The sequence below is a fragment of the Oncorhynchus clarkii genome, chromosome 13 (assembly GCF_045791955.1).
Source record: "Oncorhynchus clarkii lewisi isolate Uvic-CL-2024 chromosome 13, UVic_Ocla_1.0, whole genome shotgun sequence".
Classification (NCBI taxonomy): domain Eukaryota; kingdom Metazoa; phylum Chordata; class Actinopteri; order Salmoniformes; family Salmonidae; genus Oncorhynchus; species Oncorhynchus clarkii.
The window spans coordinates 19,840,822-19,863,105 of NC_092159.1; the positions used below are offsets into that span (position 1 = coordinate 19,840,822).

The following is a 22,284-nucleotide window of genomic DNA, read 5'->3' on the forward strand; positions in this document are numbered from 1 at the left end:
AGAGGTCACACTGTCTGTCAGTGCTACTAGAGATGTCTGTCTGTGAAGGAAACTGGGCTAGGTTCAGTCGGCAAACCTTGTGAACAGTTGCAGATAGAGATGTCTTGAATAGAGCTGACGTTGATACCTACTCCACATTTTGGAGAGGCATATTTGTTCTACATAATATATATCCCTCTGAACGTTCCTTATTCAAATGGAATGTGTGGTCTATATAACCATCAGGACCTGTGGTTGCCCTACTTCAACGTGACTACTGACATCACGGCGTCTGCCATGCGTGTGCACCAAGACGGTGAGTGACAGGCAGCTAACCGCTGGCCCCTCCTTCTCTCTGCTCTATCGCTGTTTAGAAATGGACGACTAGATTTCGAAGTTGTCTTGACCGCACTACAGAAGTAATTGTCCTAGTTCTATGGGATTTTGAGTAGAAATTGGATAGCTGTTAGGAAAACTCCAAGCAGTCAGACACACACACACACACACACACACACACACACACACACGTTAGATATGTATTTTATTTAGATATATACTCCATATGTAACGCTATTTAACTCAATCCACTCAAGCTGGTACGGCCCAATATGACCGAGAACTAACGTGGGATTGACATGATCATTCATTCCTAATGTCATTCGGCGTTTGACGATAACAGCTAGATCATTTAGATTAGAACGCCCTGGTTTTACTGTATCAGAGTATGGGTTATGAGACTAAAATCCCAGCCCCTTAATTGTACATTTTACATTTTTATTTGAGTCATTTAGCAGACTCTCTTATCCAGAGCGACTTACAGTTAGTGCATTCATTTTAAGATACCTAGGTGGGGTTATAATTTGGCGTTTTAGATCAATTGGTTCGATTCTGCATGCGTTTCAGCTGTATAATACTAATCGGGAGGTCATACAGCTGGTATGCTAGAGCAACATCCTCTGTTCCCTGCTTGTTTAATATGTTCCTCCATTGACTGACTGACTGACACTTAATATATGGATTGTGTATGTATGTGATGACTGACTGAGCGAGAAATGCACTACCACTAACTGTAGCTAGAATAGACCTAGAGGCTGGGGGTACGACCCCTGCTGACCTCTTGGGGTCAAAGGCCACACCTTTTTGCTTGTGGAAGGAAACCTACCCCTCCCCCCCCCCAAATCCAGTCTTAGTACATGTTGCATGCATTCGTTATCACCGGTAATGTCCACTAGTTTGTAAGAGCAAAGGCATTTAAAGAAAGTAACCTATATTATTTCATGTTATTTATGTACTGATTTTAGGCCACATAGGCAAGTGTAGCAAATGAGTCCTCCTTGATCCTGGATTTGTGGTGTCATAAGGTTGTGCGGTCCTCCAGTCATATCTTCAATGCCTGTCTGCACTTGGCATGTTTACTAACGGCGAGAGCAAAGCTTTACGATGCTCTCTCTCTTTACCAACCACCTTCCTCCTCCCTAGTGTAATGTCACTTCCTGTTGACGCAGCCTAGTCCACTCCCACTGCTCATCTCTATTGCTCTCTTTCTCAGGTTATTCCTCCTACCTTTCTCACATCTGTTTTATGTTTAAAACGTGTCTTTTAAAACAACACCAAACAAACCATGCCACAGTGACTTCCCTAATGTTAATTTGCTCATATGGGGACACTTTCACCATCTGCTGTATAGGCTTACTATTAGCCTGGTCCCAGATCTGTTTTGCCATCTTGCCATCTCCTATGGTTATTGTTGGGTAGATGGCACAAACAGATCTGGGGCCAGGCTAGTGTACTATAGATGTAGTGTGCTAGTCGCTTCCACCCCTGTCCGCGTCAACAAGTAGGATCCAGAACACTCTTCATTTGCTTTACCCCTCTGCACCCTTACGCCTCTCCCTCCATCCCTCCCTCGCTTCCCATAGTTTCTCCCAATGTGCTTTTCTTTCATACAGCTCTAAATTCCCATTACTGGAGGCTTACACACAGGAATAGAGTGAAGTTGCCCCAAGACGCTGATCTTGGGTCAGTTATGTATTTCCCCCAATAATGGTTACGTTTATTATTGGGGGAGGGGAAGCTGATCCTAGATCTGTACCTAGAGAACTTCACACATGGCCAGAGGGCAATTTCTGAAGCTGAGTACGTTTTTTTTTTTTTTTTAACACCAACCTCAGTGTTTTCCAACATTGGAAGTTACACCGTTGGCTCGTTCGTAACGCAAGGACTTTGTGTTCGCGGTGGCACTATTTAGTTTATGCAACACCCCGTGTTTCCATAAGCCAACCAATGAATGTTAGTCTCTTCGACGTTGTGTAAATGTAGCATCATTTAGTCTTTATTTTTTTAATGTTACGCTAGTCGCAAGATGGCGGCTTTTAGAGTATGGTCATAGGCATCAGGTTTATAGATTGTGAGTGTGTGTGTGTGTGTGTGTGCTAGCTAAATCTCCCTGGCTTGAAGATGGATCTTCCTTTTCATCTTTTTCTAACTCTTACTTCTCTCTTTCACTGGTCTCCCTCTATCACTCTCTCTCTTTCGATCCCTTTTTCCGAGAATGTTGGTGCATTTTGTAGTAATTTTCTTGTTTGTTGTCGGCTGCTATCTATCTAACCAAGCTAATAATAATTATTACGCTCTAAACAAAACACCAAACAGGACAACTGTGGCTGTTGATAGCCTGGGAAAGAGTAGAAATACACTGAGTGTACAAAACATTAGGAACACCTTCCTAATGTTGAGGTGCATCCCTTTTGCCTTCAGAACAGCCTCAATTTGTCGAGTCATGGACTCTACAAGTCATGGACTCTACAAGGTGTTGAAAGCGTTCCGCAGGGACATTGGCCCATGTTGACTCCATTGCTTCCCTTCGTTGAGTCAAGTTGGCAGAATGTCCTTTGAGTGGTGGACAATTCGTGATACACATGGGAAACTGTTGAGCGTGAAACCCAGCAGCGTTGCAGTTCCTGACACAAACCGGTGCGCCTGGCATCTACTACCGTACCGTACCGTACCCCGTTCAAAAGCACTTACACTTTTTTTTTGTCTTGCCCGTTGGCACACGTACACAATCCATGTCTCAACTGTCTCAAGGCTTAAAAATACTTCTCTAACTTTTTCCTCCCCTTCATCTTCACTGATTTTGAAGTGGATTTAACAAGTGATATCAATAAGGGATCATAGCTGTCACCTGGTCAGTCTATGTCATGGAAAGAGCAGGTGTTAATGTCTTGTGTATGCAGGTCTCCATTTTCCAATGAGGTTTCTGAACTAATACAGGATTACGGTGTTTGAGTGGTTTAGGAGAGTAAATGGATGACACCATTTTAACTATTAGTTTGAAATTCTGTGTAATGTTAATGCTGTGATGCTATTTAGTTATTTTCTATCTGTATTTAAAAAATGTAATTGTCATCTACAGTCCTGTCTGTGCTATCTGTTTTAGTTCTCGAACTGGCCTCTCTGGTTATTTACTTCTAGAACTGGCCTCTGGTTATTTACTTCTAAAACTGGCCTCTCTGGTTATTTACTTCTAGGACTGGCCTCTCTGGTTATTTACTTCTAGGACTGGCCTCTCTGGTTATTTACTTCTAGAACTGGCCTTTCTGGTTATTTACTTCTAGAACTGGTCTCTCTGGTTATTTACTTATAGGACTGGCCTCTCTGGTTATTTACTTCTAGAACTGGCCTCTCTGGTTATTTACTTATAGGACTGGCCTCTCTGGTTATTTACTTCTAGAACTGGCCTCTCTGGTTATTTACTTCTAGAACTGGCCTCTCTGGTTATTTACTTCTAGAACTGGCCTCTCTGGTTATTTACTTCTAGAACTGGCCTCTCTGGTTATTTACTTCTAGAACTGGCCTCTCTGGTTATTTACTTCTAGAACTGGCCTCTGGTTATTTACTTCTAGAACTGGCCTCTCTGGTTATTTACTTCTAGAACTGGCCTCTCTGGTTATTTACTTCTAGAACTAGTCTCTCTGGGTATTTACTTCTAGGACTGGTCTCTCTGGGTATTTACTTCTAGAACTGGCCTCTGGGTATTTACTTCTAGAACTGGTCTCTCTGGGTATTTACTTCTAGGACTGGCCTCTCTGGTTATTTACTTCTAGGACTGGCCTCTCTGGTTATTTACTTCTAGGACTGGCCTCCCTGGTTATTTACTTCTAGGACTGGCCTCTCTGGTTATTTACTTCTAGGACTGGCCTCTGGTTATTTACTTCTAGGACTGGCCTCTCTGGTTATTTACTTCTAGGACTGGCCTCTCTGGTTATTTACTTCTAGGACTGGCCTCTCTGGTTATTTACTTCTAGGACTGGCCTCTCTGGGTATTTACTTCTAGGACTGGCCTCTCTGGGTATTTACTTCTAGGACTGGCCTCTGGGTATTTACTTCTAGGACTGGCCTCTCTGGTTATTTACTTCTAGGATTGACCTCTGGTTATTTACTTCTAGAACTGGCCTCTCTGGTTATTTACTTCTAGAACTGGCCTCTCTGGTTATTTACTTCTAGAACTGGCCTCTCTGGTTATTTACTTCTAGAACTGGCCTCTCTGGTTATTTACTTCTAGAACTGGCCTCTGGTTATTTACTTCTAGAACTGGCCTCTCTGGTTATTTACTTCTAGAACTGGCCTCTCTGGTTATTTACTTCTAGAACTAGTCTCTCTGGGTATTTACTTCTAGGACTGGTCTCTCTGGGTATTTACTTCTAGAACTGGCCTCTGGGTATTTACTTCTAGAACTGGTCTCTCTGGGTATTTACTTCTAGGACTGGCCTCTCTGGTTATTTACTTCTAGGACTGGCCTCTCTGGTTATTTACTTCTAGGACTGGCCTCCCTGGTTATTTACTTCTAGGACTGGCCTCTCTGGTTATTTACTTCTAGGACTGGCCTCTGGTTATTTACTTCTAGGACTGGCCTCTCTGGTTATTTACTTCTAGGACTGGCCTCTCTGGTTATTTACTTCTAGGACTGGCCTCTCTGGTTATTTACTTCTAGGACTGGCCTCTCTGGGTATTTACTTCTAGGACTGGCCTCTCTGGGTATTTACTTCTAGGACTGGCCTCTGGGTATTTACTTCTAGGACTGGCCTCTCTGGTTATTTACTTCTAGGATTGACCTCTGGTTATTTACTTCTAGAACTGGCCTCTCTGGTTATTTACTTCTAGAACTGGCCTCTCTGGTTATTTACTTCTAGGACTGGCCTCTCTGGTTATTTACTTCTAGAACTGGCCTCTCTGGTTATTTACTTCTAGGACTGACCTCTCTGGTTATTTACTTCTAGGACTGGCCTCTCTGGTTATTTACTTCTAGAACTGGCCTCTCTGTTTATTTACTTCTAGGACTGGCCTCTCTAGTTATTTACTTCTAGGACTGGCCTCTCTGGGTATTTACTTCTAGGATTGTCCTCTGGGTATTTACTTCTAGGACTGGCCTCTCTGGGTATTTACTTCTAGGACTGGCCTCTCTGGTTATTTACTTCTAGGACTGGCCTCTCTGGGTATTTACTTCTAGGATTGGCCTCTCTGGGTATTTACTTCTAGGATTGGCCTCTCTGGGTATTTACTTCTAGGACTGGCCTCTCTGGGTATTTACTTCTAGGATTGTCCTCTGGGTATTTACTTCTAGAACTGGCCTCTCTGGGTATTTACTTCTAGGATTGACCTCTGGTTATTTACTTCTAGGATTGACCTCTGGTTATTTACTTCTAGAACTGGCCTCTCTGGGTATTTACTTCTAGGACTGGCCTCTCTGGGTATTTACTTCTAGGATTGACCTCTGGTTATTTACTTCTAGGACTGGCCTCTCTGGGTATTTACTTCTAGGATTGTCCTCTGGGTATTTACTTCTAGGACTGGCCTCTCTGGGTATTTACTTATAGGACTGGCCTCTCTGGGTATTTACTTCTAGGATTGACCTCTGGTTATTTACTTCTAGGATTGACCTCTGGTTATTTACTTCTAGGACTGGCCTCTCTGGGTATTTACTTCTAGGATTGTCCTCTGGGTATTTACTTCTAGGACTGGCCTCTCTGGTTATTTACTTCTAGGATTGACCTCTGGTTATTTACTTCTAGGATTGACCTCTGGTTATTTACTTCTAGAACTGGCCTCTCTGGTTATTTACTTCTAGGATTGACCTCTGGTTATTTACTTCTAGAACTGGCCTCTCTGGTTATTTACTTCTAGGATTGACCTCTGGTTATTTACTTCTAGAACTGGCCTCTCTGATTACTTACTTCTAGAAACATTGCGTTATGTTACCTGGCCATGTTCACTGAGGGTTTTAGATTGTATACGTTGAGCGCTCTGGACATGTTTTGCCCCTTTTGTCTCCTGCTCTTTTCTGTCCCTCACTCTCTCTATATCTGGCCATCTCTAGCTCTGTCTTGCTCCTAGGTTTTACAAAATTACGGAAACTTTCCAAAGTTCTCAGGTTTTTCAGAAATCCCGGTTGGAGGATTCCCAGAATCAATTGGGAATTCTTCAACTGGAATCTCCCCAACAAATACGGGAACTTTGGGAACGTTTCTGACAATGTGGAACCCTAATCTCTCCTCTCTCCTTTGTCTCTCTCTCTGTCTGTCTGTGTGTGGCGTGGGGCTATTTGTCCATGTTTGATGTCCCCTCTCCATCTTCCATTCTGACAGGCTCGCTGTGGCGCTATGTTAGAGCGAGTGCCTCCTACACCCCCTATTTACCTCCCCTCTGCGACCCCAAGGATGGCCACCTGCTTGTGGATGGTTGCTATGTTAACAATGTCCCAGGTCAGAGTTCAAAGTTCAAACCCGACCCGTCTCAACCCCAAAAAGGAGTGGTCGAAGTTGCTCCTGACCACTGATACAGGGTCATATTATTTTCACCCACCTGATGGTTGATGTTAGGATTGGGGTTATGTCATCTGATCCCAGATCTGGGGTTAGGGGCAACTTCTACCTTAAGCTCCTTGAAACAACCGACAATCAACCACTCCCTCCCCCTCATGTTCCGTCTCACCTTAACCCCACCTGACCAGTCGGACATTGGGAACCCATGGTTTGGAAGGAAAGCTAGGCTAATAATACAGTGTATATTTCGGTGTGTGAGTGGAGGGGATGCAATGTTTCGCTCCCCTACACCCAGAACCACCCATTCTTAACACCAATACTTCTATTCAATTTGGCTTCAATAGTTCACACTCATACACACGACAGTTACGAATTGGCTTTGTCCCGCCCCCCCAGTGTCAGTAAGCCCCTCCCCATGCCTCCGGATTGGCAGTGAGGCTCTGCTCATGCAGGTACATATCCATGGGTCAGACAGAGAGGTGCATGATGGTCTTGCTTTTGGTGCCCCGCCCCCTCCCTGTTTTTGGTTCTCCATGCTGCTCCACTTCATCTCCCGAGTTTTCCTGCACTTGGCTGGTATACTACACACCAAGTGTACACTCACTCGCCTGCTTCGTCCTGAGCATGTTACACAGGCTTTTCCCTGAGGCCTTTCCACGCAGCTTGCTGCTTGTCGTTTCCCACGTTCTAAAGCTTGGGCCTCAGTCACTCGTTTGTCAGTGTAGGTCCATAGGTTGTAGCTTTTTTCCGTATTGACCTAGCTATAGGAACACAACATGTAGCGTTCTCTTCAGGGTTTTGAAGCTGATCCTATGGTGTTGGGAAATAAAGGTTTTGTGTTGAGGTCAGAGAAGGTCACCATATAGGCTATTTCATGTTTTCATTTTTTCATGTAGCTTGATCCCATGTCGTCATACCGAGCAGTGCTTATGAATGGCTTCTGTCAACCAACCATTTGCACCCCCCCCCCCCCAGCAGCTACACCTCCCCTGTCTATGTATGTGCATGTGTCCGTGTACTGTACGCATCTATATATTGATGACAGTGTTGCTGATGCTACCCGTTTCCCTTTAGCTTTTTCTAGCGAGATGCCAAAAGTGTTCTGGATCCTACCAATGCCCATAGACGAACATACAGTTCCATCACTCTTGTCAGTGAAGGGCTTGATTCAAGCCTGACTATGTGTTTTCTTAGTACTTCTAAGTCCAGAACTAGTTCAGTTCAATGATTCCACACTGAAATTCTTCAGTCTCGTATGTCCCCTTCAAACTCCACACACAGCGGCATCCTTCTGTTCCTCTGGTGCTCCTTCTCCTTCCAATCCATGCAGCGCCCAACCTCCCCCTGCCCTCTGCTGGTCCGGAGTGGTATTACAGGACCACAGCTCTGGGCATGGCTGGCTGGTTGCCCCTAACATGTTCACTAGTGTCTGAGAGATCTCCAAATGCTGTGACCAGACTACCAACCTCCAGTGCTCCTTGTGTCTAGTTGGGGAGTCAGGGAACTGAAGGCTAGGTTTAAAAAGGTTCCTCATACCTGTATTTTTGGGGATTTTTGTTTTCTTTCCCCTTTATGTATGTTTTCACCAAGTGCTGTAAAACACACCACTTTTTATAAATGGTTCTAAAAGCAAAAGCTTCACTTTGGCTCGATAACCTTCCACAAGGGTTAACTCACAAGGGTTAACTCACAAGGAGCATAAGGTTGTGGTTGGGGACAGAGTCTGGAGATCGAACCAACCCTTGATACTCTGTGGCTGCACCCATACCCCTGTACCCTGTGCCTAGACCTGACACACACACACACACACACACACACACACACACACACACACACACACACACACACACACACACACACACACACAGGTCTCTGTGCATGGCAAGGTGTTTCAGGGGATGCAGAAGCGATTTGAGAGGTTGGGCAGCACCACATTCACATCCCGTGGCTAACCCTTTGGCGGTTACCCACCTCTGGGTTAACCAATTGGGATTGCATCCCTTTGGTTTGGGGCCGTGGTCTGCTGCCAAAACGCATGACTAACCTGAGAAGTTACGCCAACATTATTGAGATGTTATCCCCTCCCTCCCCCTGGGTGTGGCTCACAGGGTCACTGTGGCGCTATGTGAGGGCGAGCATGACCCTCTCAGGGTACCTGCCGCCCCTCTGCGACCCCAAAGATGGCAACTTGCTTATGGACGGGGGCTACATCAACAACCTGCCAGGCAAGTAGATGAGGAGGAGAACAGGAACAGGAAAGAGGGAGGAGGGAAGGGGTAGTAGGACATTTTCAGGGTTATTTTAGTTGGGGGGGGGGGGGGGGGGTTGAGAAATCATCCATGGGTCGGGGCTGTCATTGACGAGGGTGAAGAGGACAGTTTGACCGAATTCAGTTGCTTTTTCTACCATCTGAGCAGTGGGAATGAGCGTTCAAGTCATTTCCATTGTCAAAATGTTCAAATTTAATTTGCCAACAATCTTTTCAAAATGAATGGCTTCTGAATGAGGGGGAAAACAAATATGTAAATGAACCCCGTAGTGTATTTGAAATTGGTCTGTAACATGCTTTCAGCTCAGGATAAATCTTTCCTATCAGATGGGAGAAAATACAACACAGAGCGTCAAGTGTGTTAGTGGTGGTGGACACTGGCGGTACAAAGTATCCCATTGTCCAGTATCCACAAGCTTTTTAAATCAGCACTAAATCAACAGAGTTTCAGAATGCTATGTGTCTGTCAGTCAGGCTTCCTGGTGTCTTACTGGCTAAGAACATCTAAAGGGGCGGGGCATACCGTATTCCTCAAATTATTGGGGTGTTGATAGAGTTGTGATTTAGGCAACTTAAAAACGGTATATAGTTAGCGTTCTCAATTCCATAAAACACAACAAAAGCCCATGCTTCTAAATCAGTGACTTACTAGACACCAGTCGGCTCTGACAGTACATTCCCTTCCAGTTTGAATACGAAACGCAGTATCATGTCCCTCAACAAACTGGTATTCAATAGGATGTTACCAATTTGGGAGTTCTACCAAATTGCCTGTTGCATTCCAGCTGGGGAAAAAAGACAACTTGGGAAGAAAAAAAAAAAAGTTCTCCATGCTACTCAAATGTCTCTCTTCTCTCTATGTTACTGTTACCCTCTTGGAGGTCGGCATTGTAGCGTGCAGAAGAAAAATAATGAAACACAAAACCATGTTTCACAAACCTGATGAAGTTGAACATCATCCTTTTCTATTTTGGGTGATTTTAGGTTTATTTAGATGTGGAATCTCCTTGTGGTTTGTGCCACATGGTTGGGTGGCTTCGAGGTCTACAATACGTGTGATTATTTGATGATGTGGGTGGACACACCCACAGAATTGGACCCAGTGTCTATCGGGATAAAGCAATGACTAGTCTCACATTCTAAAAGGCAGAAGAGACGCAATGCCATAGTTACCATCTAGTGTTTATGATGGATTTAGATAGCTAGTACCCATAGAACTAACGCTAATGATAAGTTTAAACTCTTCCAAATTTAGGCGTGGTTAATTTGTTACATTTTTGTAATTTAGCAGACGCTGTTATCCAGAGCAACTTACAGAAGAAATTAGGGTTAAGTGCCTTGCTCAAGGACACATTGACTGATTTTTATTCGGCTCGGGGATTCGAACCGGCGACCTTTGGTTTATTAGACCAACACTCGAAACCGCTAGGCTGCCTGCCAGTTCCTTGAACACATTGGGTCAACACTGTGGAGTGTACTGGTGAGACCTGCACCCTTCACGGGGTTACTTGGTCTCAAACCCTGTCTGGGACTCGCACCATAAACACACACCAAGGCTGCACTATCAACCATGCAGGAGTGAACAAAACGTGGAGATAAGAATTCACCCAAACATTGGGACCATCAGGAAAAATGTTGAGGTGCAGTAGGGCGATATGAGTAGATGCACTGTATACAACTGGAAATTAAGTTTGATGTGATTATCCAGTTGATGATAATCCAGCCAATTGGGATGTCTGTTTCTGGTGGAGTGAGTTTGAATATGGTAATAAAGTATATGAAGGACAACGTTCCTATTAGGAGATAACCACAATAACCCCAGACTGGGTTTTCCTTATCGTCCCTGCTGCCGGCTCGTGTACGTGTGTGTCTGTGTGTGTGTGTGTGTGTGTGTCACAACGTGACGTCCCACAGCGGACATCGCGAGGAACATGGGCGCCAAGACTGTCATCGCCATCGATGTAGGTAGCCAGGACGAGACGGACCTCTGTAACTACGGCGACAGCCTGTCGGGCTGGTGGTTGCTGTGGAAACGGATCAACCCCTGGGCAGAGAAAGTGAAGGTATGACGATCAATGCAAATGACCCCATACAACGACACGCGCACACTTCCATGCACACTCACACATTCTCACACCCTATCGTCTATACCCACCCAGGTTCCAGACATGGCAGAGATCCAGTCCAGGCTGGCCTATGTGTCATGTGTACGTCAGCTGGAAGTGGTGAAGAAGAGTGCCTACTGTGAGTACATCAGACCACCCATCGACCGCTTCAAGACAATGGACTTTGGCAAGTTTGACGAGATCTACGTGAGTTCCACAATTCCTTCTCAACACCTCTCTCTGTCTCGTCTCCTTATGCAGGCTCTGGGATATGATGAAAATGTATTATACATTCATATTCTCTTAGAGAAAATAAAATGTTAGATAACAGCTGACATGAAGTTTGGTCTCCTGTTCATAGCTAACGAATCACACTGTAAAAGACCATCTTTGTAGCTTGGTCTCCACCAGACTCTGTTGCTGCGGTAGCTTGTTTCTGTAAAACATGGTCTGTTACCCCAGGCTAACCTGTCCTCTCTGTCTGTCAGGATGTGGGCTACCAGCACGGCAAGCTGCTCTTCACCGGCTGGGCCCGTGGTGACATCATCGACAACATGCTCAAGGACCACCGCTCGGCAGACTACAACGACAGCAAGACCAAGACGGACGTGAGTCACACACACACACACATGTCACAAACTTTACCTTCACCATCTCACAGCTGCTCCACTTTACATTAACACATAGTTACATTTCTATAACGTTATTATAACCGTCTTTACATTATGATGTTGTCCTAACATAATATTTACCTAACGTTATTATAACATTCCCATGACATTCTCTTGTTTTAAGCTGTGTTCGTTGTTACATTTTACACGAATTCTAACATTCTCGTTAACATAATGACATTCTCTTGTTTTAAGCTGTGTTCGTTGTTACATTTTACACGAATTCTAACATTCTCGTTAACATAATGACATTCTCTTGTTTTAAGCTGTGTTCGTTGTTACATTTTACACGAATTCTAACATTCTCGTTAACATAATGACATTATCTTGTTTTTATTCCAGTCCTGTACGTGTCCAGGGTCAGACTTCACTGACCTGGCTGAGATCGTGTCCAGGATTGAGCCGGTCCAGACCTACGTCGATCCCGACGCTGATGCTGCTGAGGGTAAGAGGCTATTTATTATAAAGTGGAAAATGTACTGAAGTCTGGTCGAGCAGTAACCCTACTAGCAACGTCGATAAGGGTTTGAGCATTTCCCCTTCCTCTCTGTTTCCCTCTTTACCGTGTCCTGACTCTTCCAAGTATCCTGCAATCAAATAATAATCACCGCTCCAGAGCCAGTGTCCATGAAGCCTGTCAGATTAGGATTGCTGATCTAGAATCAGGTTTGCCTCTCAGATCATAATGAATAAGATTTATTTGGAAAGATCCTAGATCAGCACTCCTACTCTGAGACTATTTGTGAATACAGGCCCTGGTCACCTTTAAAAAATATTGAATGTATCTTTACTTAAATTGGAGCTCCTTTACGATAGAATATACATGGAGAGAGACACTATATATACAAAAGTATGTGGACACCTCTTCAAATTAGTGGATTCGGCTATTTCAGCCAGTCTCGTTGCTGACAGGTGTATAAAGTCTCCAGACCAACATTGGCAGTAGAATGGCCTTTACTGATGAGCTCAGTGACTTTCAACGTGGCACTGTCATAGGATGCCACCTTTCCAACAAGTCAGTTCGTCAAGTTTCTGCCCTGCTAGAGCTGCCCCGGTCAACTGTAAGTGCTGTTATTGTGAAGTGGAAACATCTAAGCGCAACAACGATTCAGCCGCGAGGTGGTAGGCCACACAATCACACAGAACGGGACCACGAGGGCTGAAGCGCGGAAAAATCGTCTGTCCTCAGTTGCAACACTCACGACGAGTTCTAAACTGCCTCCGGAAGCAACATCAGCACAAGAACTGTTCGTCGGGAGTTTCATGAAATGGGTTTCCATGGCCAAGCAGCCGCACACAAGCCTAAGATCACCATGCGCAATGCCAAGCGTCGGCTGGAGTGGTGGAAAGGCGTTCTCTGGAGTGATGAATCACGCTTCACCATCTGGCAGTCTGACGGACGAATTTGGTTTTTGCGTATGCCAGGAGAATGCTACCTGCCTATAGTGTCAACTGTAAAGTTTGGTTGAGGAGGAATAATGGTCTGGGGCTGTTTTATAGCCCCCTGTTTTAGTTCCAGAAAAGGGAAATCTTAATGCTACAGCATACAATGACGTTCTAGACGATTCTGCGCTTCCAATTTTGAGGCAACAGTCTGGGGAAGACCCTTTCCTGTTTATGCATGACAAAGTGAGGTCCATACAGAAATGATTTGTCGAGATCCGTGTGGAAGAACTTGACTGGCCTGCACAGAACCCTGACCTCAACCCCATCGAACACCTTTGGGATGAAATGGAATGCCGACTGCGAGCCAGGCCTAATCACCCAACGTCAGTGCCCGACCTCACTAATGTTCTTGTGGCTGAATGGAAGCAAATCCCCACAGCAACGTTCCAACATCTAGTGGAAAGCCTTCCCAGAATAGTGTAGGCTGTTATAGCAGTAAAGGGGGGGCACAAATCCATATCAATGCCCATGATTTTTGAATGAGATCTTTGACGAGCAGGTGTCCACATACTTTTGGTCGTGTAGTGCATCACATAGCAATCTTCAGTCTTGTTGCTTGTGCTACCGTATGGCTGGTCTCTTTCATAGTGCATAACTGTGTCTGTGTGTCCCACAGCGGGGGACGAGTCGGACTGCCTGACGGAGTATGAGGAGGACGGGATGGACACGGTGAGAGAAGAAGAGGAGGAGGAGGAGGAGGAAGAGGAGGAGGAGGAGGAGGAAGAGGGGGAACAGGAACTCGATGACCTCTCCCCCGGAGAGTGGGGCCAGAACGGAGTCTTCCAGGCAGTACGTGTAACACGCAGACATCATAGACTCTCACTCACACACTCACACACCCTGCTGTTAGTAGTGACTGTCTGTGTGTTGTTCCTCTAGGATGTGGAGAAGTCAGTCCGCCAGCGGAGGAAAACAGGTGACTCCAACACCTACTCCGAGCTCTCCGACTGCTGACAGGAGGAGAGGAAAAATGAGAAAGAGACAGGCTCTGGGTCCAAAAACTAAGAGGTGGAAGAGGAGAGTTGGATGTCGGGCAATTTCTGCAGCTACTGTAGCTTAAATACTTATTTTTTTCCTCAACCCTAATCTACCACGCTTGATTCTAATAATTAGCTGGTTTATGAAATACATCAGGTTAGTTACATCAAGGGTTGAAAACCTACAGGAGAGCTCTCCAGGAACAGTGATGGAGAGCCCCGCTCTAACCCCTGACCCTTAACCCGGAAGCCCTTGGACCACTGGTGCCCAGTGTGACTTGGACCATGAATGGACCCTCTCCAATCTGAAGATGGACTCGACTGGGACCCCACCACTCTGTTTCCCTCCCACCACTCCACTCCTGCCAAAGCTGAAATACTTTTATTGGGGTGACTAAAGGGTGTCCCTCATACTACAGGGAACACATTAGTACTTGGTTGAAGTTAAACACCTGGTCTCTTTAAAGCTTTCAGCTCCAATGCTTTGGCCCTATTCAGACTGTCTGTCTGCATGTCCTGTCTGTCCATAATCAGGAGAGGTTCTTATTGATGGTACACTGTTCTCTGTTCAGACACACATGGGTATTACGTGGATGGAAGTTGGAGAGAGGTGTGTGTGTGTGTGTGTCATCACGATTTATTTGCTAGTAGTAGTATTGATGTTGAATGGAGAGAGAGATGTAAAAGACTGCTAAAGAAATGAGAGGTACAAAACCGCTGCTGCACACAAACGGTAGAAAGACTGATGTATACTGAACAAAAAATATAAAGACAACATGCAACAATTTCAAAAGTGTTAGGGAGTTAGTTCATATAGAAATCTGTCAATTGAAATTCATTAGGCCCTAATCTATGGATTTCACATGACTGGCCAGGGGAGCAGCCGGGGAGGGCATAGGTCCACCCACTGGGGGGCCAGGACCAGCCAATTAGAATAAGTTCTTCCCCACAAAAGGACTTTATTACAAACAGAAATACTCCTCAGTTTCACCAACTGTCAGGGTGTCTGGTTTCAGATGGTCCCGCAGATGAAGAAGCCGGATGTTCAGGTCCTTGACTGGCGTGGTATGCGGTTGTGAGGCCGGTTGGACGTACTGCCAAATTCACAAAAACAACATTGGTGGCGGCTTATGGTACAGAAATGAACACTTTAAATTCTCTGGCAACAGCTCTGGTGGACATTCCTGCAGTGAGCATGCCAATTGCACACACCCTCAAAACGTGAGACATCTGTGGCATTGTGTTTTGTAATAAAACTGTACATTTTACTGGCCTTTTATTGTCCCCAGCACAAGGTGCACCTGTGTAATGATCATGCTTTTTAATCAGCTTCTTGATATGCCACACCTATCAGGTGGATGGATTATCTTAGCAAAGGAGAAATGCTCACTAAAAGAGATTTTAAACCAATTTTTGCACAAAATTTGTGAGGCTTTTTGTGCGTATTAAGAATGTCTGGGATATTTTATTTCAGCTCATGAAACATGGGACCAACACTTTACATGTTGCATTTTATATTTTTGTTCAGTGTACATTATTGGATGTTGAAGTAGGGAGGTGAAAATGTGTAGAGGAGAGGTGTGTGTGTCATTGGTTTCCACCATGCTTGCTACTACTGTATGCTGCTTGTTTCAAGCAGAGGATAACAATGCCTTTTTAACCTGAATTTAACCGTTTAAAAACGATGGAGAGGGGAGACTTTGCCAATGGACCTTTTAGTATAGAAACCCCCCGCCTCTCCCTACTTGCCTAATGCTTGCATGGGGTCCTGTGTACTCCCTAACCAACAAGTGTCAAACTCATTCCACGAAGGCCAAGTGTCTGGGTTTTCGCTCCTTCCTTTCACTTGATGAATTAAGGTCACTAATTAGTAAAAAACTCCCTTCACTTGGTTGTCTAGGTCTTAATTGAAAGGAAAAACCAAAAACCTGCAGAAACTAGGCCCTCCATGGATTGAGTTTGACACCCCTGCCCTCAAATAGTCACAGAATAATTCAGTCTAATCTTAGTAATAACTATATATACACATGATACATACTTTACACCTGTTAATACTCATAGAAATGATTTATTATACACATATTTATGTCTGTTTTTCTGCTGCAAAACTTGGGACTCTTTTCACCTGAGAGATGTCCTTCCTAAATCCATTCAAATGTGCACTGAATGTTTTTTGTTTGTTGCCAATTTAGTTTTATTTATTTGTTTTGCTTGACCACTGGCTTTTTTTAAAGCCTTTTTTTTTATCACTGAACAAAAAATCCTAATGGAAAATTCTAATTACGGACATGAATAATGAACTGTACTGTCCTTTCTTATTAGCTTGGGTTTTGCTATTTTGCACTGATGAATATAAAGAATAATTCCTTGGTTGGAAAGGTTTGTTTTATTTGCATCTTCCTTAAGATGCCCTATGGAGACAGGATGGTATGGGATGTCATTTCAATTTAAAGAAATGTTAAAATGCATACTGAATAATAAATCTAAATTATAATGCAAACATTTGTTTTTATTTTATAACAGGTAGTGGAGAGGATTTCTCCTGTAACTTTACTTTTACTGTACCTGTAGTTTCTGAAGTTGTCCACAGGAGGGAGCCCTGTTCATTCAACGTGATGAGAACCCCAACACTACTCTACTGAATCATCATAGTTTGCCAGCGCCACACCTCCCTCTCTCTCTACACAGCAGAGGAGGATGTGCAGAAACACGTCCAGAAGATGTTTCCAAATTATCCATGCACCCTCTCACTCCACCCCAGCCTCAGCTCCACATCCCTGGGTGCAGCGTCTGCAGTTCCCCCTCAGTGAAATTACTCAACCACATTACATGACTGGACATTCCCTCCAATAACAGTCATTGGATGCTTGTGAAAGTGATATAGCATGATCTCTCTCTGGAGGATTTCATTGTATTGTTATGTGTAGTCCCACTGCACTAATACCTCTACATGGGATGTTAAAGCCACTAACGTGAACAGTCCCATGACACTTTTTAACCTGTTTTGTCCTATGTTGTCCAGAAGCTGATGACAGGATGTTACATCATGACCTATGTTGTCCAGAAGCTGATGACAGGATGTTACATCATGACCTATGTTGTCCAGAAGCTGATGACAGGATGTTACATCATGACCTATGTTGTCCAGAAGCTGATGACAGTCATCATGTCAGGTAGCCCTGGGGCATGGTCCTAGGGCTCAGGTCAGTTGAAACTGGAGCAGCAGCACAGCCAGGTGGACTGGGGACAGCAAGGAGTCATCATGTCAGGTAGTCCTGGGGCATGGTCCTAGGGCTCAGGTCCTCCGAGAGAGAGAAAGAAAGAGAGAAGGAGAGAATTAGAGAACGCACACTTAGATTCACACAGGACACCGAATAGGACAGGAGAAGTACTCCAGATATAACAAACTGACCCCAGCCCCCCGACACAAACTAATGCAGCATAAATACTGGAGGCTGAGACAGGAGGGGTCAGGAGACACTGTGGCCCCATCCGAGGACACCCCCAGACAGGGCCAAACAGGAAGGATATAACCCCACCCACTTTGCCAAAGCACACCACTAGAGGGATATCTTCAACCACCAACTTACCATCCTGAGACAAGGCTGAGTATAGCCCACAAAGATCTCCGCCATGGCACAACCCAGACAGGATGACCACAGCAGTGAATCAACCCACTCAGGTGACGCACCCCTTCCAGGGACGGCATGAGAGAGCCCCAGTAAGCCAGTGACTCAGCCCCTGTAATAGGGTTAGAGGCAGAGAATCCCAGTGGAAAGAGGGGAACCGGCCAGGCAGAGACAGCAAGGGCGGTTCCTTGCTCCAGAGCCTTTCCGTTCACCTTCCCACTCCTGGGCCAGACTACACTCAATCATATGACCCACTGAAGAGGTGAGTCTTCAGTAAAGACTTAAAGGTTGAGACCGAGTTTGCGTCTCTCACATGGGTAGGCAGACCGTTCCATAAAAATAGAGCTCTATAGGAGAAAGCCCTTCCTCCAGCTGTTTGCTTAGAAATTCTAGGGACAATTAGGAGGCCTGCGTCTTGTGACCGTAGCGTACGTGTAGGTATGTATGGCAGGACCAAATCAGAGAGATAGGTAGGAGCAAGCCCATGTAATGCTTTGTAGGCTAGCAGTAAAACCTTTAAATCAGCCCTTGCTTTGACAGGAAGCCAGTGTAGAGAGGCTAGCACTGGAGTAATATGATCAAGAACTAAACTGCAGATACCATATGTAATAAGTATATACCATATGTTCATGTGTCAGTGGTGGCTGGTGACTCTTTCAAATCAAATTGTATTAGTCACATGCACCGAATACAACCGGTGTAGTAGACCTTACAGTGGAATGCTTACTTACGAGCCCCTAACCAACAATGCAGTTAAAAAAAATATATGGATAAGAATAAGAGATAAAAGTAACAAGTAATTCAAAAGCGGCAGTAAAATAACAATAGCGAGGCAATATTCAGGGGGTACCAGTACAGAGTCAATGTGCAGGGGGTACCAGTACAGAGTCAATGTGCAGGGGGTACCAGTACAGAGTCAATATTCAGGGGGTACCAGTACAGAGTCAATATTCAGGGGGTACCAGTACAGAGTCAATGTGCAGGGGGTACCAGTACAGAGTCAATATTCAGGGGGTACCAGTACAGAGTCAATATTCAGGGGGTACCAGTACAGAGTCAATATTCAGGGGGTACCAGTACAGAGTCAATGTGCAGGGGGTACCAGTACAGAGTCAATGTGCAGGGGGTACCAGTACAGAGTCAATATTCAGGGGGTACCAGTACAGAGTCAATATTCAGGGGGTACCAGTACAGAGTCAATGTGCAGGGGGTACCAGTACAGAGTCAATATTCAGGGGGTACCAGTACAGAGTCAATATTCAGGGGGTACCAGTACAGAGTCAATATTCAGGGGGTACCAGTACAGAGTCAATGTGCAGGGGGTACCAGTACAGAGTCAATATTCAGGGGGTACCAGTACAGAGTCAATATTCAGGGAGTACCAGTACAGAGTCAATGTGCAGGGGGTACCAGTACAGAGTCAATGTGCAGGGGGTACCAGTACAGAGTCAATATTCAGGGGGTACCAGTACAGAGTCAATATTCAGGGGGTACCAGTACAGAGTCAATGTGCAGGGGGTACCAGTACAGAGTCAATGTGCAGGGGGTACCAGTACAGAGTCAATATTCAGGGGGTACCAGTACAGAGTCAATATTCAGGGGGTACCAGTACAGAGTCAATATTCAGGGGGTACCAGTACAGAGTCAATGTGCAGGGGGTACCAGTACAGAGTCAATATTCAGGGGGTACCAGTACAGAGTCAATATTCAGGGGGTACCAGTACAGAGTCAATGTGCAGGGGCACCGGTTGAGGTAGTATGTACATGTAGGTAGAGTTATTAAAGTGACTATGCATAGATGACAACAGAGAGTAGCAGGGGGGGGGGGGGGGACCGCAAATAGTCTGGGTAGCCATTTGACTAGAAGTTCATGAGTCTTATGGATTGGGGTTAGAAGCTGTTTAGAAGCCTCTTGGACCTAGACTTGGCGCTCCGGTAATGTACTGGGCCGTTCGCACTGCCCTCTACCCTTCTCCAGTTCTCTTTCACTTTAGTTGCAACACGCCTGCCCTCTGTAGCTTATCTGTTCATCTTTGATGCCAGGCTGATTGAAGGAGAGGAGAGGGGGATGGGGTAATAACAGGGTTGTAAAAGTAACTTGACACCACAGAACAAACAATGAACCACACCTCCCTACCGCTCTCTTTCTCACTCGTTCTCTGGCCCTCTGACCATATTAGGTAGAGAAGTCACGAAAACACCTACATTGGGGGAACTGAGAAAGTGGAAGATAGTATCTCCTTCTGAATGGTTGAAACAGATTAGTACATGTTTGTTTGGGGATTAGTGAATCATGCCTGGGGGTAGTTGTCATACTCTTACCTGCTGAATCGTTTATGTGTGCTTTTTAACCAGATCGGTTTGTGAGGCACATCATATCATCTTACCTGGCTCTCTGTCATTGCCTGTGTTTACACAGGCAGCCCAAATCTGATTGATGATCTGAAAAATATCTGATGTGAAACGATCTGATGTGATTGGTCAAACTACCAAGTTAGTGGAAACCACTGCCTTTGACGTTAGTTCTTCTCTCATGACTGGACGAAAAGTGGTCACCAGTGTGACGAATGCCCTATTATTACTGTGCATGCACTGGCCCAGGTGCTCCTAATTGAGTCTAGATTAACTGATTCGTTGAAACATGTGATTGACTGACTGGTTTTCCCCTGTCTCTTCATAACGCTCGTTCAGTTTGTTTGAGGTGTGGCTACTTAGGGGGAAGCGACGGTTAGTGAAGGTTGTGGCAGAGTGCCTTTGAAGCCTTGGTTTTGCAAAGAGAAGTGTGATTTGAGGAATGATGATCTGAGTTAAAGATGAAATGCATTCCCTGCACACAAACCTGTTTTTGTTTGATTTGATTGTTATGTTTTATATCCTCCCTTCATTTTGTTGCGTTAAGGTAGAGCAGCGATACTGTATATATGACAAGATGATCTTGTCTCTGGGCTAACAATGGGAGTCGTCCAAAAAGCGGGAAGGCAGGTGGTCTGCTTATTGTGGACCGAGTTTGACGGGAGTTTAAACCCTCTCTCTTTGTCTCTTCCTCTCTGGGTAGAGTTAACTTGGTTTAGGGAAGCTGAAATTGGGAGCGAGAAATAAACTGTGACCTGTCTCAGACTTTCATTCCATGTACTGCCACTCAAGTCCATTCTAAAACAACCGGTGTGGTCTGTGCTATGAGTTATTCAGTGGTCCCTATGCACTTGGTGTAAACCTAGGGTGTGTAGATCAAATTTGATTTGTCACACGCGCCAAATACAACATGTGTAGAAGTTACTGTGAAATGCTTACTTACAAGCCCTTAACCAACAATGCAGTTCAAGAAAGAGTTAAGAAATGAGTTACTAAAGAAATTAAAATTAAAATAACACTGAAATAAGAGGCTGAAATAAGGGGGTACTGTTAACCTGGTACAGGTTAATCAAGGTAATTTGTACATGTGGTGGTAAAGTGACTATTGTACTGAATTGAGTTGTCACAGCACCTCTTGGCCAGGGTGTGACAAATGCACGCAAATGTTTACCTAGTTTTTAATACATGATAAAAAAATAAGCAAAGGTGTACCCTGTATGGTGAGGTGTTCAATCACATTGATGAAGAAATACACTAATGATGCTGTTGTAGCATCTTTCGTGACACCAACCCACCTTGGCCATGTTCAGAGTGGCTGCAGATCAGACCTTTCTACACCCCTCTTCCCAACAACTAAAGGTCTCAAAACTTCTACTGTCTCTCCCACCTGTCCCCCCTCCAGCCCCCAAGCCTTCTGAGACCTGAGGCAGAAAATCACAGGAAGGGCAGGTACAGACAAGACTCCTGCATTTCTCCACACACACTCTCCTCTCTCAGATCAAATGCTCACCTTCTGTCACAACACCCCTTCCTCTCTCCTTCCCAAGCCTTACCATCCAGTATGGTTAAGTAACAAACAGATCTGTTAATAGCAATATTTATTGGCCTGGGTGAGGTCTGCCGCTGAAGATAAGTGTTAGATATTTGACTATTGTGCTAAAGTATTGGTAGTTTATTCTTTGGAATTGACAAAAGTGATAATTCATCAAAACAACCGGATAGATATGCATGATCATCCCTCCAAATCCCCCCCTATTTCTCCTACCACATTATTATGATGTTGGTTGATACATGGAGGGGGCGGCGCAAATACCTATCTACAATATGGTCTGACTGCGACCCGCATCCTCTGAACTGCACCGGGTTGAAACACCCAGGGAAGCCCTGTCACCTCTTCTATTGGCTCCTGGCTACTTCCTTGTTCTAGCAGGTTAGGATCATTATTAAAGGAGGTTAGAACTAAAGTAGCAGGTTAGGACAACTAAAGTAGAAGGTTAGGAAATCTAAAGTAACAGGTTAGGAGAACTAATGTAGC

At 44.8% G+C, this 22,284-nt stretch overlaps 1 protein-coding gene across 4 annotated transcripts in view; it reads left to right on the forward strand.

Moving 5' to 3' along the window:
- Nucleotides 1-16,768, forward strand: part of LOC139424542 (patatin-like phospholipase domain-containing protein 6) — a 39,026-nt gene extending 22,258 nt beyond the window's left edge. For 2 of the 4 annotated variants that reach the window (XM_071176481.1, XM_071176482.1), the window contains exons 27-36: nt 226-295; nt 6,624-6,740; nt 8,909-9,025; nt 10,984-11,132; nt 11,229-11,381; nt 11,663-11,782; nt 12,188-12,290; nt 13,908-14,080; nt 14,171-16,168; nt 16,210-16,768. In XM_071176481.1, coding sequence (XP_071032582.1) covers nt 226-295; nt 6,624-6,740; nt 8,909-9,025; nt 10,984-11,132; nt 11,229-11,381; nt 11,663-11,782; nt 12,188-12,290; nt 13,908-14,080; nt 14,171-14,245 — 1,077 coding nt within the window. In that variant the 3' untranslated portion in view covers nt 14,246-16,168; nt 16,210-16,768. The remainder of the gene's footprint in view (nt 1-225; nt 296-6,623; nt 6,741-8,908; nt 9,026-10,983; nt 11,133-11,228; nt 11,382-11,662; nt 11,783-12,187; nt 12,291-13,907; nt 14,081-14,170; nt 16,169-16,209) is intronic. The other 2 variants (XM_071176484.1, XM_071176483.1) reach the window with 2 other exon arrangements.
- Nucleotides 16,769-22,284: the final 5,516 nt, after the last annotated feature.